At 40.7% G+C, this 21,337-nt stretch overlaps 1 protein-coding gene across 4 annotated transcripts in view; it reads left to right on the forward strand.

Annotated features, from left to right (window-relative positions):
* Positions 1 to 17,743, forward strand: part of ZMYM2 (zinc finger MYM-type containing 2) — an 88,917-nt gene extending 71,174 nt beyond the window's left edge. For all 4 annotated transcript variants that reach the window (XM_030882748.2, XM_060288008.1, XM_060288009.2 and 1 more), the window contains 11 exons: positions 2,170 to 2,299; positions 3,262 to 3,377; positions 3,982 to 4,150; positions 5,363 to 5,488; positions 6,399 to 6,493; positions 7,964 to 8,132; positions 9,068 to 9,219; positions 14,189 to 14,303; positions 14,932 to 15,183; positions 15,474 to 15,594; positions 16,871 to 17,743. In XM_030882748.2, the coding sequence (XP_030738608.2) occupies positions 2,170 to 2,299; positions 3,262 to 3,377; positions 3,982 to 4,150; positions 5,363 to 5,488; positions 6,399 to 6,493; positions 7,964 to 8,132; positions 9,068 to 9,219; positions 14,189 to 14,303; positions 14,932 to 15,183; positions 15,474 to 15,594; positions 16,871 to 17,063 (1,638 nt within the window). In that variant the 3' untranslated portion in view covers positions 17,064 to 17,743. The remainder of the gene's footprint in view (positions 1 to 2,169; positions 2,300 to 3,261; positions 3,378 to 3,981; positions 4,151 to 5,362; positions 5,489 to 6,398; positions 6,494 to 7,963; positions 8,133 to 9,067; positions 9,220 to 14,188; positions 14,304 to 14,931; positions 15,184 to 15,473; positions 15,595 to 16,870) is intronic.
* The last annotated feature ends 3,594 nt before the right edge of the window (positions 17,744 to 21,337 follow it).

The following is a 21,337-nucleotide window of genomic DNA, read 5'->3' on the forward strand; positions in this document are numbered from 1 at the left end:
AAGCAAGTGTCCTCTTCACAGTCTGACGAGTGCCAGTTTTTCCTATTTTTGTGCTTTGTGTTGGTGATTTTGCTGCTGGGTTAAGCACCAGAAAGTGCTGTGTGTTTGACTGGGGGACCCATGTGAGTTCAGTTTCGTGGATGAACGAACGATATGGTTCATCTATAAAGAGGGATAAGAAATCCAGCGTCTGTAGGGCTAAGGTAAACTAGTGCGTGGGGAAGCTGTGGGAAAGATGGTATGTTGACTAAATTTGTGGATTCGTGAGCTTATGACTGATTACAACACAGCACAGTGACCAGCAGTGTGGTGAGACTGTCAGCTCACAGCCTGTCACCGGGATCAGGGAAAGGGTGGCCTCTTTGTGCTGGTGCTGGCCCACTCACATGTGAAAAATGTGGGTCTTGCAGGCCCCGGTGGGTTCTGCAGGTCTGGGCTCTGCAGAGGGGGCTGCTGGGGGTTATCCAGGAAGATGCATGTTGGCTAGTTTTTGCAAGGTCATTTGTAAAACGAACCTACCGAATGCAAGTGGTCTCGAAGCCCTGACTTGAATCCTTCTGAGACTCTGTGTCCTTGCTCTTGGGCCAAGGCCAAGGGTGACCAAGTGCAACTCTCTGGTGCGTAGAGCCCCAGACCACGAGCACTTAGAGGGGAAGCTAGCCCGTGTGCCCGTATGTGGGGTGGGACAGAAAAAGCAGGGGTGGTGTCCGAAATATTCTGGGGTTGGTTTCGCAGCTGCATCATCCTAGAAGTTGAACTCGTCCTCCAGAATGAAAACCTTGAGCCTTCGGGTTTTGATTATCGGATGTTATCCATTGCGGTGGAGGACTCAGAAACCACCCCCAGACGCTGAGTACCCCTCCCCCTCCCCCTTCCCCAGCCCCAGCAGGGCGCACTGGGCTTTCAGGGCCCAGTTGCAGTGAGGATGCCGGGGACGGGCCCCGCCGGGCGCAGCATCAGGAGGCCGCTTGGGAGATGAGTGGCGTTGGAAGATGTTTGACGAGACTGCGTGGAAAATGTCCGTCTTTGAAGGTGTTACAGAAAATAAAAAGAGGAGCATTGAAAACATGGTGCGCATCGCACACAGATGAGTGGAGGTGGTTGTGGCAGAAAAGGTGGCCAAGCCCAGCGGGGAGACTGGACAAGGTGGCAGAGCAAAGCCGCAGAATGGCTGCTGGAAGACGGTCCGAGACCCCCAGAGTTGTCCGCTGACCCCGGCTGAGATACTGTCCTGGGGTCCTGCCGCGGGGCCGGATGGGCCCTGGCGAAGCGCCGGGAGACCATGCGGGCTTCGTTTCTGACGAGTCCTGGGTTCCCCTGCGCTGCGCAGCGCCGGGACTGCGGCGAGGCGCTCTCGCTTTCCCGGACACGGGCTCCGCCTACTGCGCATGCGTGCGCGGGGAGGGGCGGGGCGCCGTACGCCGCGTGCGGCGTGCGTTTTCGGAGTGAGGTCCGTTTTCGGGGTGAGGTCCGTGTCGGCAGGAACTGTGCGCTTGGCACCCGAAGACCAGGAACTCTGAATTGTGTCCCTTTCCCCGTAGCGATCGGTGGTGTGCACAGCACCTTCATGTCGCCTGCTAGGCACAGAGCTGCAGCTTGCTTTACAGCGTGTGTGTGTGTTTCTGTGGTGTAAACGGTGCTGTGGTGAACAGGCTGAAACATCTGTATCGAGAGGAGACGTTCCTAAAATTGCAGTGGTTGGGACAGAGGAAACAACTTAAAGTTTGATAACATTTTTGGTAATAATTTTCATCATTTTTCTTTTCAAATTTAGCACCACGTATAAGCAGTTTATGCAGTAGAGAGAGAGTATCAGAAAGCCATAATAAGAGTCTAATTATTTTCAAAATTCAGGTTAACAACCTTGCTTTTTTATTTAAGAGTGAGACTTGTCTTTTATGTTATATTAAAAAGTACTCTGTGGTATCCTTCGAAAAACAGATCTGTAGAATGACCGATTACTACTGCTTTTCCTATAGTTGGGATAGATTCATGTTGATCCTTCCAGATTAAGACTTTGGTAGACATAGTAGAAACAGCATAAATTGATTATATTCTTCCACTTTTGTGTGTTCCCCCCGCTGGACCTAGAAACCAGATATTAACAACAGCATAAAGTAATAAAAATTAGAGGCAGAAATAAAAATGTTTCTCTTTGTTTCTCTGTAGAGCTCAGCACCACCCCCTTCTCCAACCCCCAACAAGGAGATGAAGAACAAGGCAGTTCTGTGCAAACCTTTGACCATGACGAAGGCAACTTACTGCAAACCCCACATGCAGAGCAAGTCCTGTCAGACAGGTGACTCGCATCCTGACCCTCGCTGAGTGAAATCCATGCTTTTCTCAAATAATGGGCTGCAGAATAGATTTGTTGGGTCACTTTGTCACTTTCTGTTGATTTTGCTTATCTGGTTTTAGACATGCCTTCAGAATACAGCATGTCATTTAAGATCATTAATAAAGATCAGTCTCTAACAAAGGCCTGCAAGTTATGTCACCAGTGATAAAATGCTGTATCAAAAATTTCCTTGGGGGCCAAGACCCACTAAAGTTACAGTGCTCTTCTGAGAAAACCATCTCTTTGAGTGTGGTCTGTAACCATAACTATTCTGTTTCCTTGTCAGAATGAGTTGAAATCATTCAGATATGTATTTTCATCAAATTTAAACGTTAGCTGCATTCTGATTGTTTGATTAAGTAAACCTTTTTGTGGGGGTGTGAGAGTGTCTGGGACCATATAATACTTTAAAAGATGTTTTTTTTCTATTTTAAAAAAAGTCTAGGGACTTCCCTGACGGTCCAGTGGTTAAGACTCTGCTCTTCCACTGCAAGGACTGCAGGTTCCATCCCTGGTCGGATCCCCACGTGCCACGTGGCCAAAAAAAAAAAAAAAGTCTAAATTCTGTTTGTGCTCTCTATAACTTAGGACAGCTACTGCATTCAGTTTTGTTGTTTTTGGTTTTTTTGTTTGTTTGTTTGTTTGTTTTCGGCCACGCCACGCGGCATGTGGGATCTTAGTTCCCTGACCAGGGATGGAACCTGTGCCCCCTGCACTGGAAGCGTGGAGTCTTAACCATCGGACTGCCAGGGAAGTCCCTGTTGTTTTTAACTTACCTAATTTTGTGAAAACTGGGAACTTCTTTTAAATGGGTACTGAGGCACTTAAATTTTTCTTTGTTACCAAATTACTTTGACTGAACAGCTGTGTTTAAGTGGTGGTCATGGTTGACGTTGCTCCTTGAACACGTTCTGTGCCCCCAGATGGTGAGTGGAGGACAGAGTATGTCCCGGTGCCCATCCCGGTGCCCGTGTACGTGCCGGTGCCCATGCACATGTACAGCCAGAGCATCCCTGTGCCCACGACCGTTCCTGTGCCCGTAAGTCAGACTTTCAGCTCCCCTTCCTCCTGAGATCTCTCAGGTGCAGGCGGGGCAGCAGTGGGTTGGCGGTGACTGCTTCAGTGACACTGGTGGGACAGAGGGTGGAGGCTTGGCTTTTCTTCAGCAGTTCACTTGGGTCTGGTTGAGGCTTTGCCAGGGGTTGCTGTGTGTGTAATCAGGTAAGTGCTCGTCCTTGAGAGTGAAGTTCAGCTGATGTCTGCACCTGCTTTACACATACTGTGTAAACATATTTGTGTTTATTTTAGAAAGAAAGATTTGTGAACCATAAGGTTTACAACTGATACATGGAATGGACGCTCATATAAATGTCATCCCCTGCAGTGCTGGGGACACTGTGTCAGGGCTGGCCTACTGTACTGAAGTCTCCTGGTGACAGAAATGCCTCAAAAATTACTTGTTACTTCAAAAAGTAGCTGCTTGTATTCGGGGCCTTCTTTGTGATACTTAACATACGTGTTCTTCCCAAAACTTCTGACCAGTGCAGCATTACAAAGTAGATCATGTGTCAGAGTGATTTTTAATTTGGAAAAATACCTTGTAATGTTAAGTGAGCCTGAGAGTAAGTCCTTTGGTTACTTAGGTGCCAGTCCCCGTGTTTCTGCCCGTCCCCTCGGACAGCAGTGAGAAGATCCCTGCGGCAGCCGAGGAGCTCAAAAGCACAGTTTCTTCAGATCCCCTGGGCACAGAGCTGCTGACAGTGACCGACATGGCTGAGGACGAGGGGAAGGCAGAGGGCACCGACATCCGCAGTGAGTCCCCCGCTGCTGGGGGGCGGGGGGGGGCGACATCCGGGGGCTGCTGTTAGAGCAAGGCCGGGCTGTCGCTGTGCTTCAGCCTGAGCGGGTGTGGGCACGCTGCAGCACAAGTGGATTTCGGGTTACGAGGCCCGCACTGTATCTAGCAGGTGCTCCCTGACGTCGAGCCCAGGAACTTGTACGGTCCCTGTTTTAATTGCTAACAGGATTTAACTTGTAAAATCGACTCTAAGTTATTCTTGTTTCAGTGGACGAGCTCAGACACAAAAAACTAAGTTGCAGTAGGCTTTTATAACTCAAACTCTTATTTTATGATGGTTATCCCCAATTTTGTTTTATTGATTTATGCTAAGAAAGCAAGTTGCATTATCTAAGCCAGCGCTGTCTTAACTTCTGCTAGGGCACTGCTTGCCAAGCGGTGTAGCAGGACGTGTGTCTGGGAATGCTTCTCCTGCCTCAGCCCTCCGGGGCCGCCCTGAGCTTCCTGCTCCCCTCACCCAGAGCACAGGGCGTCGCGCAGGGACAGTGCTGGGCAAGCACTCGGTTAGGGAGTGGGAAATGAATTTAGTGGGTTGCAACCAGTGTTTTCTGGGTTTTTTGTTTTTTGTTTTTAAAGAAAGAAAGAAACGGAAAAAATATGTCAGCATGAATCCCTCCTAGAAAGGGTATTGTTTTGTGAAACTTTTGTTTCCATTGTGTATGCATGTGTCTCTGTTTCCCACCACTACCCTGAACTCAATAAAATGTCTTTTTTCACTGGGTTGCAGTACAAATGTGTTTAAAGCAACCAATCAAAACGTTAGAAGCCGGTTGTGACTAAGCCTGTATTGAATGATGTGAAAACCTAGGTCACAATTCAAAAAGAATGTTGAAAATTAGTTACACATGCTCGTAAGTTTATTTTTGACAAGAGATTGCTCTTAGAAATACTCTACAGAGTTGTTTTACTATTAAAGCACGCTTTTTAACTTTGTAGAGGGGCAGTCAAAACTTACAAGATTGAAACTTTTTGTGTATTCGTGATTATCTAATACAGAGTTTATAGTAGCTTACATTTCAAGGTAGCTGCATGCTTTTTCGTTTTGTACGTGTTAATATAAGTACTCCTATCTTGCATTTACAATTAAATGGCTTTTGCCAGATTATGTGTAGGTACTGTTGCAGTTTTCTATTTTGATTTCTGATGATATTATGGCTTGATTACAGGTGTAATTATTGAAACGGACATAATTGGTTCAGATCTCTTGAAGAACTCTGACCCAGAGACAGAGTCCAACATGCCTGATGTACCATATGAACCAGATTTGGACATTGAAATAGATTTCCCCAGAGGTACTAGAAATTCTGTTTTATTCTTTCAGTGGAAGTGTGGTTCTGCACTTTAGTTATAATCGTGGTTATGATCATTAACAATCTAATGTTCATGTCATTGCCTGTACTGTTATTATTGGTCTTTTCTTTTTTACCCAGATAAAACTCAGCAGTTAACTTCCAAACTGAAGCATATGTGTTGAATTGTAGGAACTTAAAAGGAATTTCCCAGAGCCTTAAAAGGAAACTTTCTTAAAACTGATCTATTATAGAAACTTTTACAGATACATATTATAGAAACTTTTACAGAACTTAAAAGGAATTTCCCAGAGCCTTAAAAAGAAACTTTCTTAAAACTAATTTATTATAGAAACTTTTACACATATAGAAGTGTTGGTGTCTTTTTATTTAAATAAAATATTGATAGCATTTTTCTTAAAATCGTTTTGAAAATTAAGTTAACCTTCAAAGGGAAACAAATATTTTCAGGTCTTTTGTTGTAAAAGAAATGTGTTCTGTTTTTCATTGTTTATTTTCTTTATCGATGGCCAATAAGCATATTGAATAGAATGTAAAGCCTTTTACATTGGAAAAGATTTAATAGATTGAAACTAGATTGAAACAGATTGTACTGAGACCATTTAGATCTTATAATTAAATTTCAGGTTTTAGTAATTTTTCTGTCACACACTTCCACAAAATTCCATGTTGATACGCATTGTACATGTGTTTTTTAAGAGTATGAACAGGCGTTATCAGAACTTATAGACCAGGTTAGGTAGAGAAAATGGTTTGTCCTCCACCCAGCACAGGCTGCCCTGCGCATGGTGCTTGTGCGCATTCAGCGGGTGGTCCTTCGTTGGCTGAGTTTATATAGCATAAGTCTGTGCTATTACGTTTGAAATGAAAGTTCTTCTGATTCAATTGTCAGCTGCTGAGGAGCTTGATATGGAAAATGAGTTTTTATTACCACCTGTTTTTGGAGAAGAATATGAGGAACAGCCTAGACCTCGATCTAAAAAAAAGGTATGAAATGTAACAGTATTCTTGCATTCACATCCTGTCTCTGTGTAATAGAGGGCAAGGGTACTTGAGCTTCAGTTGTGCCTGAGAATGTGGGAAGGTACTTTGTTTTCTGGAATTAAAAAAGACTTAAGAGGTAAAGCTTTTATTACTTCATTTCTAGGTAATAAAAATATATCCTATTTAGTTGTAGTTTCATAGAAGAAGAGTGAATATTGCAACTTTTTAAAATTTTTATCTTGATAAAAGGTTGTCATTGATAAAAGGTTTACATATTTGCTAAAAAAGTAAATTCAATTATTAGACAACAACTGAGACTGTTTTCTAGGGAGCTGTTTTTTCCATTGGTATTTTTGATGAGGTTGAGGTACACAGTTGTTGTATCTGGTCTCGCTGAAGCATCCCAGCACATAGGAAGACGTGCTGGGCGGTTCATTCAGGGATCCCAGATGTAAATGTACAAACGGATATCGCTGTTCTGAACATTAGTAACAACTGTCCGTATTTCTCATTTCCAACATAAAGCAAGGTTTTTTTAAAAAAAAGATGACTTTCACAAATTTCTCCAAAAAAGAAAGAGAAAGGGAAAATTGAAAAAAGGAGTGAGTACTTGTGGTAGAATGAAATTGAACTCTTACTTGACACCACACACAAAAATGAACTCAAAATGAGTCAAAAACCTAAATGTAAGAACTGAAATTATAAAACTCTTAAAAGAAAACATAGGCCTAAATCTTCATTAACTTGGGTTAGACACTGTTTCTTAGATGCGACACCAAAAGCACAGGAACAAAAGGAAAAAATAGATGAATTGGGTTATATCCAAATTTAAAATTTTTGTACAGCAAACAGTACCATCAAGAAAGTGGGAAGGGGCTTCCCTGGTGGCACAGTGGTTGAGAGTCCGCCTGCTGATGCAGGGGACACGGGTTCGTGCCCCGGTCCGGGAAGATTCCACATGCCGTGGAGCAACTAAGCCCGTGAGCCATGGCCGCTGAGCCTGCACGTCCGGAGCCTGTGCTCTGCAACGGGAGAGGCCACAACAGTGAGAGGCCCGCGTACCGAAAAAAAAAAAAAGAAAGAAAGAAAGTGGGAAGGAGTTGAGGAGTCATCTCCTATGAGGTGGTGTCTTTGAGAAGTTCTTCAGTTTCTCTCTTACATTAATATTTTGAATCCTTCTATTTCAGATTTTAATTATTATATATGTATTTTCTCATCAGTGACTCTCAACTCACAGCAGTAGTTAATACGATTCTGTTGTACAGAGTAGTTTATGCAGAAATACAGCATTCCTGGAGAGAGATTTCAAGTAATGTCATAGGTAACTGTTCTCAGATCAGAAATTCCAGTCAGTTCTAATCATGTAAATATATTTCTTTGTAATGTGCATTTGTTGAGAGATGGCTTACATAAAGTCATGAAATAATATAGGCTTAAGAAAAAGAAGATTTGACAGTGGTGTTTTACTACCAGGGAGCCAAGAGGAAGGCAGTGTCAGGGTACCAGTGTCATGATGACAGTTCTGACAACTCGGAGTGCAGCTTCCCTTTCAAGTACACGTACGGGGTAAACGCCTGGAAACACTGGGTCAGAACGAGGCAGCTTGATGAAGATCTTCTGGTGTTAGATGAGCTAAAATCTCGTAAGTGTTCTGATTTTGTTTCCCCTATGTCCTATTTAAAATCAAGGTTTTTATTCATATTTTGGTAACTATTCTTCTGTGCATCCGTTTATGTGCATGAGTGAGCTTGAGCGTGCGCGCACACACACACACACACACACACACACACACACACACACACACACACACACACACACACACACACACACACACACACACACACACACACACACACACACACACACACACAGGCATGCACCGTGTTGCACAAATGAAGCCCTTACAGTAGTGTCGGTTCATGGAGCTCCTGTTGCTTGCTGGTCAGTACAACTCAAACAAACCTTGTTTCCTTATTGAAGTTGATGATTGTGGGTAAAGAAGAAAGTTTGCTCTAAGCAGATAGAGCCCTTTGCAGCAGGCCAGACTCTTTACTGTGCATGGACCAGTCCGTGGCACCACAGAGAGGGTAGGAAGTATGGCCTTATGGAGGTGCTAGAGTCAGACTGCCAGGGTTCCCTCATGTACTAGCATCTCAGTTCCCCAGCTCTGAAGGGGGGTAACAGTACCCACCTTGTAGGGTTGTCATGAGAATTACATTAGAAAATACATGTAAATTTAGAACATTCCTTCATCCACAGTAAAGGCTTAACGTTGACTGATATTAGAATACCCATAGTATGTGAAAATCCAGAAGGTACTCAAGTGAGTCATTAATTACTATGAAGCTGCATGTACTGTACGTGAAAAATACGTTTTTCCTCGAAAAAACAATCAAGGTTTTTGTTATTAACTGCCTTTGATTTTAAAAAGCATGAATGTAGCTTAAAATACTTTACATTTAAATGAAGCTCTTATTTTACTTGTAAATTCTTACACAGAATAAAGTGATTTCAGAAAGTTTCTTAATCTTAAGACAGTAAATAATAATTATTATTTTAAATTTTATTTCCTTTTAGCTAAGTCAGTAAAGTTAAAAGAGGATCTACTCTGTCACAGCACGGCTGAGCTTGACTATGGCCTGGCCCATTTCGTCAATGAGATCCGAAGGCCAAATGGGGAGAATTATGCACCTGACAGCATCTATTATCTTTGCCTCGGGATTCAAGAGGTGAGTGATTTTATGGTTACTTTCGAATATAATGTTGTTAAGAAAGGTTGTTGTGGTAGGTTCTTGGAGAAAAAAAATGTTTTGCTTCAGGAATATTACGGAACGTCAGGGTTTATTGGCTTACCAAGAAAGGCGAAAGTAATTTATTCGAAAATACTGGGATATTATAAAGGGTTTTCTTAGCTACTTTGTATACAGGTGTTTCTGCTATAATGTGCTGTGTCCCTAAAAGTGAACTTCAGGTTCTCCAAAACAGTGTACCAAAACCAAAAAGAACTTAGGTGAAAAACATAGTTAGTAACAGACCACTCGAAGCTCATGCATCTTTTGTAACAGGACTAATGATGTGTGTGTTTGTTACCATGTATATATATATGATAATCAGGTTGATTTCATCCCCACCTTACAACTGCAAATAAATGAATTAACATTCTGAGGCATGGTATATATATGTATATATAGATCTGTGCTGATATACATGTAAACAGATAAATGACTTCCCTCTGCAAATAGGTCTGTTTCATCTCTGCTGTGTTTCTAACTTGTTAAATAGTGTAAGTACTCATTAGTTCTTTGGAATCATCTTATAAAAGATTTCATTCTTTAGAGGTTTTAGGTAAACTTCAACCACATGTCTGTGAATCTTGAATGAATACATTTCCCATAATAAACATGAAGATCCACTTTCGATAATGACTTTTAGTTTTGAACAGATAGTACAGGTTTGAGCCCAGAGGCCAGAAAAGGCCCTAGCTTTCCATCCTGTGTATTTGTGAATATGGTCAATGATGGGGGGAAATGTTCTTATGTGGAGTTTTGTTTATAGGCCTCGAATTAAATATTTCGCTGCTAACAGGTAGTAGGTGCTGAATAAATTACTGGAGAAAACTAGAATTGTCTTGATTTGTATTTCACTTTCCCTCTTCAGGATAGAAATTTGCCTAAGATTATCTAAGCAGTGGTGGGGAATAACACATACCTCTAAATTACTGTGTATTCAGAGACCAACACATATTTTGCAGTAGCAAAATATTTATATAGTAGAACTTCAAATACCATTAGAGGTTTGAAAGCTAAATGGATTGTAATATTAATGATTATAAATTATGTCTTCAAGTAGGTTCATTTTTTTCCAATTTTTTAATTGCGGTAAAATACATATAACACAAAATTTACCATCTTAACTGTTTTTAAGTGTACAGTTCTGTGGTATAAAGTACATTGATAATCTTGTGGAAACATGACCACCATCCATCTTCATAACCCTCTTCGTCTTGCAAACCTGAGACTTTGTCCCCATTAAATACTAACTCCTCATCCCTTAGTCCCGCTGCCCCTGGCGCCCACCCTTCTTTCTGTTTCTGTGAGTTTGACTCTCCCGGGTACCTCATGTACGTGAAATCAGCATAATGTCCTGAAGTTCATCCATGTTGTAGCACACGTCAGAATTTCCTTTCTTTTTAAAATAGGTTCTTTATAAACTGAAAAATGTTTCCTCAAAATAAATTTTTACTACCAGAACAGTACTCTTAAAGATGGTCAAGATGGGGACTTCCCTGGGGGTCCAGTGGTTGGGACTCCGCGCTTCCAATGCAGGGGTCTCGGATTCAATCCCTGGTCGGAGAACTAGGATCCCACATGCCGTGCGGCGCAGCCAAAAAATTTATAAAAAAGAAAAAGAAAAAGAAAAGGTCAAGATGGTAAATTTTATGTTCTGTGTATTTTTACCACAATTGGAAAACCAGTTGTTTTACTCTTCTCATCACTGGACAGATTTTCACAGGCTTGATTTAATTTTTTGTAAAAGACTGTATGGTATTTATAACCAGCTTTAAAAATAATCTTCAAACTCACTGTGGTGATAAGATGTCTAAAAGATAGTTTCCAGAAATCATTGCTGTTTGTTGGTACTTCAAGGATGCATACAGAGGTAGGAGCTATTTTGGAAGAATGTGCGTCTTTCTCTGTGTGATGCGTTTTCTGATTCCGTCCCCGGCTGACAACAAAAGCAGCACGGCTTCCTCTCCAAGCCCTGTGGACGTGTGGGGCAGGTGGTGTGTTGAGAAGTGAGGGTGGGCCAGCCCCTTTTCCTCCCTCACAGATGCGGTAGCTAATCCTGTTCTTCCGATGGTGTAAGGGGTGGTGGCTGTCGCCAGAAGTTCACATAATATGGAAATGTCTGAGGAAGAAAGAAGGGGCTACGTGAGCCCCACAGTCCCGGTCAGTCTTTCACATGCTGTTCTACATCTGTGCGAGTCCTTCACACCACGTTTACCCAGAGTGGGTGGTGGGCGCCTGTTCCCCTGGGTCCTCCCACCCCATCGTGCTTGGCTAGATGTGCGTGCATCTCTTTTTTTATGAATGTGGCAAAAGACATGGAACCTTTGTCCCCAAGGACAGGGAACTGTGTTACACACTTTAGTGTCTTTCCTTCCCTCTGCTTCCCAGTCGTTGTGTCAGCCCCTGAAGACGTCTGGGTCAGAGCTCAGTGAATTCAGTCAGTGGCGAGCATTCCCTTTGTTTTATAAACAGTGTGCACCCCCCTCTCCCCCGCCGCCAGATCTTATGTAATTGTCCTGAAGAGCTGGTGCTTTTATTTCTAATCTTCCTTCTGACTAGTGGGAGAAACGTTAGGTCAACTCAGATGATGGTGCTCTGGCCTAGTTGCTGGTTAGCGCACACATGGTTTATGTTCTTCATCCTTCTACTTTCCACTTGCTGTGTCTCCAGGTATAAAGTAGGTGCCTTTTAGGCAGCGTATTGTTGGGCCTTGTTTTTTATTTATCTTTTTTTTTTTGGCTGCATTGGGTCTTCGTTGCGGTGCACGGGCTTCTCATTGTAGTGGCTCCTCTTGCTACAGAGCACGACACGTGGGCTCAGTAGTTGTGGCTCGCGGGCTCTAGAGCGCAGGCTCAGTAGTTGTGGCACACGGGCGTAGTTGCTCCGCGGCATGTGGGATCTTCCTGGACCAGGGCTCGAACCCGTGTCCCCTGCACTGGCAGGTGGATTCTTAACCACTGTGTCACCAGGGAAGTCCCGGCCTTGTTTTTCAAATTAAAAACATTTTTAATCCAGTCTGATAATATTTGTCTTGGTGTGTTCAGACCAACAAAATTTTTTACTTAAAGAACCGGCTGGTAAACATTTTAGGCTCTGTAGGCCATACTTAATCTGTGGAAAGCAGCCCGGGCGCTTGCACTCTGTTTTAAGAAAACTTGGTTGTATTTGTAAAGAGGCAGCGGGCCAGCCTTCAGGACTGTAGTGCAGACCCCGGTTTAGACCTTTTACATTTAATGTAATTAATCACTGGATTGAAAACCCTGCTTGTTTGTGCTTGTTATACAGTTGACCCCCCTTAGCTACAGGGATACTTCAGGATCCCCACTGGAGGGCTGAAGTCTGTGTGTACTACAGTGGCCTCTACACACCTACCTGTGATACAGTTTTGATTTGTAAATTAGGCACAGTAAGAGATTAACAACAATCATTACTAACAGAATGGAATAATTATCATAATATGCTGTGATAAAAGTTCTGTGAATGTGGTGTCTCTCTCTCTCTGTCTCTAAAATCTTATTGTACAAATTTAACACCTTTTCCATCTTAACTAAGCACTGACCACCCTCTGTGGCTGTAGCTTTTATAGTTTGAGGTGTGACAGCAAAACTAGCCTGAATTTTTTTCCTGCTTTACGACATCGCAGATAGAAGATTTGTTCTTACCGTGGATCTCAGCAACCTCAGCATCCGATTTTTTTCTTTCCTGATTAAGTCCAGAACTGTCACCTTTTCACTCAAAGGAAGCACTGTGCGTCCTCTCTCTGGCGTGTCCGAATTGCCAGCTTCACTCCTCTTGCTTTGGGGCCGTAATTATGTAAAGTAAGGGTCACTTGAGCACAAGCCCTGCAACCCTGCAGTGGATCTGACAACCCAGATGGCCACCAGGTGGCTGATGTGCGGGATGTGCCGGACCAAGGGTGATTCACGTCCCTCCGGGCGGGACGACATGACATCGCGAGATTTCATCATGGCTTCTCAGAATGGCCTGCAATTAAAATTTATGAATTGTTTATTTCTGTCATCTTTCATTTAATAGTTTTGGACCTTGGTTGACTGTGGGTAACTGAAACCACAGAAAGTGAAACTGGATGAGGGGTCACTGTATCTGTTCTTTGTGGGTTTTTTTTGTTTTTGTCTTTTTCTGCTTTCTTTTGAATTATTTTTCTGTGATTACATTTATCTCCATCATTGGTTTATTATTTATGCCTGTTAAATTATTTGTAGTGGGTTTGCAGTGTGCGTCTTCAGTTAATCATTATATACCTTCAGACCTTCTTGCCCTGTCTCACACGTGGTAACCTCAAGCCCTGTGATCCCAGTTTCCACCTCCCGTTCTTTGTGCTGTTGTCACACATTTTACTTGAGCGTTCTTTTTACCCACTGGAGATGGAGTTCGCAAACTTTGGTGTTTAAGTCATTCTTTAGCAACCCTCACTGTTAAGGTTTGTCATAGTACGTTGTAAGATTCATAAATTTGCACTAACTCAAGGAGAGTGGGGCATAGAGAGGAAACAAGGGGAAAAGCATCAAGCTCACAGGCTGCTGGGAGAGGCTTCACGCACAGAAACCCTCCCGCCCTGCCCTCACCCTTCGTGTCCGTGGACTGTGTGCTGAGCATTGGAGCCACGTGCTCTGTTTGTATCTGACAGACTGAAGATTCTCATCCAGTTCTTACGTTCTGGGTTCTTGCCTTTGTATTTCAGCTTTGAGTTTTTCAAGCAACAGATTAATTGGTAACTTATGTTTCTTTGATTTCCAGATATATAGAGAAGGCAATCATCTCTTATTAGTATGCTAATAAAGACAAAGACGTAAGACGTTTATTTTTTCCTTAGGAAATAGAGTATAAGTGGTCTGTAATTAGCTCATATAAATCTTAAATCCTTCAAGTTTTTTTTTTTTTTTTGTAGTACTTGTATGGTAGTAATCGAAAAGACAACATATTTATTGATCCAGGATTCCAGACGTTTGAGCAAGAATTGAATAAAATACTCCGAAGTTGGCAACCAAGCATACTTCCAGATGGTAATGCTCCTTTAAATAAAATGTCGCCCACTTGCTGCTGGGATTTTCTGTGTTTATAGAAAGTGTACTAAAGATAATTAGGAAATAATTTGAATGAGAGAGCACTTATTCACGGACGCATCGGTCCGTCTTTCGTTGAATTAGAAATGAATGTGGTTGATAGCTAGTGTTTATGAAGAACTTTGTAATAAACGTGACCCACTTTCTTTGGAGTAAGAAACTGGATGCTCATTTCTTAAGCCCTCCAGTTGAGATTCTGACGTAAATTTCTCTAAGAAACCTCTGTTTTAGTTGTATAAAGAAAACTTGTTTGAATGGAAATCACCTATTTTTTTTCAGGATTTCTGCAGATGTAAAATTCCCTTCTGACCATGGTCTGCTTGTCCTCTGGAAGACCAGGAGCAGACTCCAGGCCTGACCCCGGGGGTGCTAGCTGTGTAGTCTGTTGTGTTTCCCGGCTCTGTGTTGTTTCAGAGCCGCATAGGTGATTCTGAAATTCATTCCAGTTGATCTGGAGTGAATGGAGGATTGGACTAGGTTTGTTCTTGAATTAACTTCTATCTGTTTCTAGCTGGTTACATGAAAACTGTTTATTGTAATTCTTTAAAAATCTTTCTCTCTATTTAAGGGTCAATATTTTCTCGAGTTGAAGAAGATTATCTCTGGAGGATAAAACAGCTAGGATCACACTCTCCAGTAGCTCTTCTGAATACCCTGTTCTACTTTAACACTAAGTATTTTGGCCTGAAAACAGTGGAACAGCACTTAAGGCTTTCCTTTGGCACTGTGTTTAGGCATTGGAAAAAAAACCCTTTAACAATGGAAAATAAAGCATGTCTTCGATACCAAGTGTCTTCCTTATGTGGAACAGATAATGAAGGTAGTGTAACAGGTTTTCGTTTTGGGATTGTCTGTGGCAGGGACTGCCACTCCTTGCCTTACTAAAGACCACCTGGTCACTTGTTAAGAACCTAAGGACTGTCATTTTCATAAGATAAGACAGCCTATGTTGTCTTAAAATTAGGAATTACCAGAAGCCACAGTTGAGAGCTCTGAAGCACACCTGGTCCCGTTCTTTGGTGTAAGAGATACTGGGAGTGATCAGAGTGAATAGTGTCACCTTTCTTCAAGGTTAGTCTTAGAAAGTTTATGTGATTTTTATTTCTTAAGATAAAATTACTACTGGAAAAAGAAAACATGAAGATGATGAGCCAGTATTTGAACAAATTGAAAATACAGCCAATCCTTCTAGATGTCCTGTGAAAATGTTTGAATGCTACTTGTCTAAAAGGTAAGTGTTAATGACATTTGATTTTTTTAAATGGTAGAAACAGTTAGTTGCTGTGAATTTATGTCACCAAGAGGTGACATTTTTTTCCTTGGTCCTTTTTTTTAGATTTCTCTCTTTTCTCACTTATGAAGTCCTTTCAGTTATAACGTTTTTAGTCCTGTTATTATAAAATACCCAGCTTATACTTCATGTTTTAAGCACATGTTAAGAAATCGCTCTCTGCTAACGAAATGACTGCTGTACTTGTAGAGGGTCAGACAGTACATGTCTTAGGCTTTTTGGGCTGTGGTGTCTCTGTTGCAGCCAGCTCTGCTGTGGCAAGCAGAGAGCAGTCCTGCCTGGGCCTGGGTCCCAGTGACGCCCTGGTGAGAAGGTGGAGAGAGGCGAGTCCTCGGTTCTGGAGGGAGATCCCTGAGGTGTCGGCAGGGCGCAGCGTCTTCTCAGGGCCCTGTGCGTTCCAGCTGCACCACTGCTTTCTCCCGCGGGTACCAACAGGCGTTTAAAATATTTTAAACCAGTGAAATTTTTGGAGACCACAAATTATTTTATGCTTGTTCATTATTTTAAGTATGCACTCTGTAATTTTTAAAAGGCAAGCATGAACTCAGAATGTATTTTCTTATGTAAACAGTTTTGTAAATTGTTTTTATAAATTTTCTCCAGGTTAACTCTCAAGAACCATAAAAGCAGTAATGTCACCTATAGGATGATTATTTTTAATAATTAATATTTCTGACGATAGTTTTGGGTGGCCCTGCACCAGTATCTGGATCTTCCAATGGTAGTAACTATTTATTAGTTGGAAATTCCTATCTCAGTATTATCTTATTTTAAAAATTATTTCTTTTGTGTAACGCTGTTAAGTATTTTTATTTTATGTTTTACTGTATTTCATCAATTCTAAGACACATTTCTCACATTTTATACTGTCTCTGAAACTGGGATGCATATTATAACTGATGCATCTTGAAATTATAATTGGCAGTGCTTTACTTGTTTAATGGCAGTATTAAAATAATGATTAAAAATAATGTTTCTATCGATGGTGTCTTGGATTCAGTGAAATACAGAAATTATAGTGGGAAAATAATCTTTTATTGTAGAAATTAACTTTTAGAATATCTCAGTGATAGAATATTTAATGTAGGTAATTATGCATGTGGTCTGCCCATGTAATGTGGTTAATGGTAGCAGAATTATTCTTGAAAGAAAAGAAGAAAGTTGTGAGGAATTTCGTGTACATACTGTGACATGGACTTTCTCCTTTCTCCTGAAGTCCACAGAATCTTAATCAGAGAATGGATGTTTTCTATTTGCAACCAGAACGCTCTAGCTCTGCAGACAGCCCTGTCTGGTACACGTCTGCTTCGCTGGACCGAAACACCTTGGAAAATATGCTCGTACGGGTTCTTTTAGTAAAAGATATTTATGATAAAGACAATTATGAACTGGACGAAGACACAGAGTAAAAAGGAACGTTTTAGAAGCAATCGGGAGAAAACAGCATTAGATAGTCATGCTGCTAGATCTTTACTATGGAAAACATTTCAAGTTTACTCCTTCTGTTTTGAGTTTTGTAGCAGTGTACCCACACTGGGTATTACCTTGTAAATAATCTGTGAGTGAAAGTTGCCATTATTCTATGTAGTGGTTTTAGGATACTTACAAATACATTCAAATTCTTTTTTTATTATTATTTATTTGATTAGGTATGTTTGTAACTTTTTACATTACAAGATATGAATGAGAATGTGCCACGTATAATTTTTTCTTGTAGTGAGAAACGCCCATATTGCACACCTCTGCTGTTGCAAAGCTTCCTGGAGAGGGGGCTCTTCTGCTGGGTTCTTGACAAGATGGTTGTGTGTGGGGAGCACCTACTAAAAGTTTAGAACTTGCAGTGTCTTTCAGAATTTTTAAAATAAACTGTAAACTAATAGGCTGGGTTTTTTGTTTTGTTTTTTTGCGGGGGTTTTGTTTGTTTGTTTTATGCTGTAGTTACTGAAGCCTTACCAGGTTATGTAGAGAGATACCATCTTCTGTACCAAAAATAGACAAGAAAATGCTGTCGATACTGGTGTACTGTAATGTGAATCTATACTGGTGAACAGAACTTTTTGTTCCCCTTATTAAAACCTTAGTGTCCTTTTCTCATTTGTGGCTTTCTGCATCACCCCAAACAATAATAATTATGTATATATACTTATATATATGTGTGTGTATATGTACATATGTGTATACACACACATATATAAAGAATGATGTTGATAACATGATCATGGAGACATTTTCTTTGCAAAAATGATGAAAATATAAAATTCTGTTTCCTGTGTCAACCCTAAGTATCCCAAATCCCGTTCATTTATAAGCGTTTGGTTTTTCTCTCCCCTTGAAGATACAGGTCATGTTTCCATCCCCAGGTGGTGGTGGTACTCCACAGCTTCACCAACTTTATGAGAATTCTTGTGCCTGCCCTCAATATGACTGATGCACACGCTGGGTATTTAAAAATGCCACTCCTGAGACTGTTGTCACGGAAAGTCGAGCTAGTTTAAGTAAGATAGCACCCGTTTCACTATGAGGGTTAGCAGGGCAGTGACTGACGGTTCAGGCTGATGGATAAAGTGTATCTTGAAGGAAATTAACGTTCGATGTTAGATTGTTTGGCTTTTACATTTTAATTACTTCTTACAGAAGATTGCATTAAAAAACTTTGTACTTCTGCATAGCGATTTATCCATTCAGACCTTTTCTTTTAGAACAAGAAGTTTACATAAAATCCTGCCTTCTAAAAGGCCGAGGAAGTGGCGGCTGCAGTTATCATGAAGAACTCCTTTGGCTGACTTCACAGAGCTTGAGTGTGCTCATGTAGTCTTGCTTCCAGTTCCTCAGCCACCACAGTGATGTTCGTCACTAAAACTGTTTGGGGGAAATTGGGCTATTTTCCACAGTGGTTAAGCAATGTCTACACATCCCTTAAATATTTCTCTCTTCCTTGGGATAAATGTTAACATTCAGAAGAAATCTCATTTATGATTTGGAAAATTTCACGAGTGTAATCAGCTGTATATTTAAGCAATAATTAACAAATATTTTTGGCATAAAAATTACTTTTTAATGTTCTAACTTGTTTTATAAGTTTGATTAACGTTTCTGTCCCTTAATTGATTTTGTATTTCTGGATTTGATAATCAGACTGACAGTAGCAAATCTCATACACTTAAATAGGTATAGATTGCTTGTTGTCTGTTTAATGAAGTAGTTAACATATTTAAAATATATAATACAAAACATTTCTCATCCTCACCTTTTTCCAGAACTACTGCTTTAAGCACTTTTCATATAAACGCATATTGTTGATTAAAGGTGATTAATCCTAACCATCTTTTATTCTTTGAACTGGTGCTATATTCCATCAAGAGCAATAAAGTTTTCCCCAAATGTCACTTAATGTATATTTTACCAAATACCCTACATTTCTGCTATGATCCCACTATTAATAGCACCTTGTCTTGCTATTTTCATTTCCTTTATTGTACATTTTGGCTTTTCTAAACAGAAGTGTCTACATAGTTTTGATATTGATATGATTAAGGATTTAGAGCTCTTGTCTTTGTCTTGATTGCAATCCAACGATTGGTTAACTTGACTCTCGGGGGGGGAGAAAAAAATAATACTATTTTATGAGAACTGTTTGTTCTGTGAAACTTGCTTCATCTAGAATATGTTTCGTTAGTTCCTGAATCTCCTTAGTTTGTGTGGTCCTAGATGACTGCTGAGAAAAGGGTAGTGAAATGATAGTTTCTTTCTGCTGCTTAGTGATTTCTGATGACGGCATCCTGTAAATATAATATTGTTGCCTTTAGATGTCTGTTGGAGATGCTATATTTTTCTGTTCTGAAGATTTTGCCGTTTAAAATGAATCAATACAAAAGTTTTTATCCGTATTGAGAAAAGTGAATTTCCCATGCTAAATTGAATCTTCATTAACACTTTGCTTTTTTTTTTTTAAGACTTTTAACTGTATTGGGTAATGTAAGATATTAAAGGACTTTTCTAGGCAAGAAGCTCAACTCTTCTTTTGGCCATAAAAATACTTTCTGTTTGAATAGTAGTTCATGTTTCTTTCTCTCCTACTGCGTGGAGTTGTTACCAGTGTATTGCACACACTGAGATAGGGAGAGGGTGCGTGTTGTGCTGTGCGTTCAGACTTCTGTCACTGTTTTCTGATGGGGTTTCCCTCTGTCCTGGGCGACTGCTTTGTGGTTGCGGTGGTTAGGAGTGCACCGTGCTAGGGTCACAGTGGCGCAGAAGTGGTGACATCGCGCAGTTTTGGTCTGTACTACTCTAATGTTAATCGGTCCCTTTACTCTGAGATCGTAAATGTCTTGCAGTCTTAAACCACTATGAAAATTTACACTTTTATTTTGCCAGTTATTCCCAGAATGTACTGTTATGCGCATATCACTGATGTTCTGAGTGGACCCTGCCTGTAGGGTCATCTCCTTACCCCTCAGACAACGCAGTCGTGAAAGTGTGCATGAAAATATTTTTAAAGAATAAATTTCTTTAACGAAATTACAATACTGTTGAATTTTCCCCCTTAATAAGCCCCTTACTCATTTTTAGAGAAGTTCTTTGGGTTTTAATTTTTCCATTCTACTGTGTTCTTAGGAATAGACCATTGTTAATGTTGTTTTCCTGTATTAAGTACTTTTTTTGTCGTTTCTGGGTATATCATGCTTGAAAATGATACCATGTAACAAAATCTTATAAATTTAGAAGTTGATGACCAGAACAGGTTAACTGTGTCAGTCTGGATCTGAGAGTAGAAACACTTAAAATGCTGTCTCAATTTGTACTTTTTTCTCCCCCTCTTTACTTAGAAGCTAGGTACCCCAAAATACCTAGAGGGTATTTACTTAGAGGGGTACCCCAAACAAGTTGCTGTAATCCCCTGCCTTATAATGAACTGGACAAGAGAAAGTTGTTCTTAATATCTGGACATATAATGTCCTAATTGATTACTGAGTTAAACAATCCATGAATTTAGACCTTTTGAGAAAAAAGAACCAAAGAGAAACTAAGATTTAATCTGTAAATAAAGTACATATTAGGAATAGAACCGGAGGGGGTCCACAGATCCTGTGGGTATACCAACGGAGGTCTTTGTATCGTTGGATAACTCCTCAGAGGTAAACTCAGCACATGAAAATTCACTATCCCAAAATCTAAACAACAAATCTTTGTTTCATATTTCCCCTGTGCTAAAGAGCTACTGCCAACCATGGTAGTTAGGGAGGGAGAGAAAATAAAAGATTAAGACAGCAGTGTTCCAAAGGTTACAATTATGAGGGTAAACAAGATATACTTGTATGGTTATTTAACTCCTAGGGAACACGTAGGGAATGTATCCATAATAGTTTAAAACAGACAAGATTGTGGACACTCAGAAATACCCTAAAAGGCTATTATGGTCTAGAGTAGTTTTCATAGAATTTGCGCCACCTGTGGTTTATTTAGATTCCTGTAACCTTGACATTGCTTATGGCTCTGTAAGAAATGGTCAGTGGAGCAATTTCTGGTTATTTTAATGGTTCCATTTTGGTGGCATCAGTCCTCACCTCTGGCTTTCAGACTAACTTGTCATAGCACCCAAAGGGGTCGCTAGAACATGAGTTAGAGATGATACTGAAAAGTATGAAACCACATTGAATTAAGATAATTCCGCTTCTAGGTTATG

Source organism: Globicephala melas, chromosome 18, assembly GCF_963455315.2.
Source record: "Globicephala melas chromosome 18, mGloMel1.2, whole genome shotgun sequence".
In the NCBI taxonomy this organism is placed as follows: Eukaryota; Metazoa; Chordata; class Mammalia; order Artiodactyla; family Delphinidae; genus Globicephala; species Globicephala melas.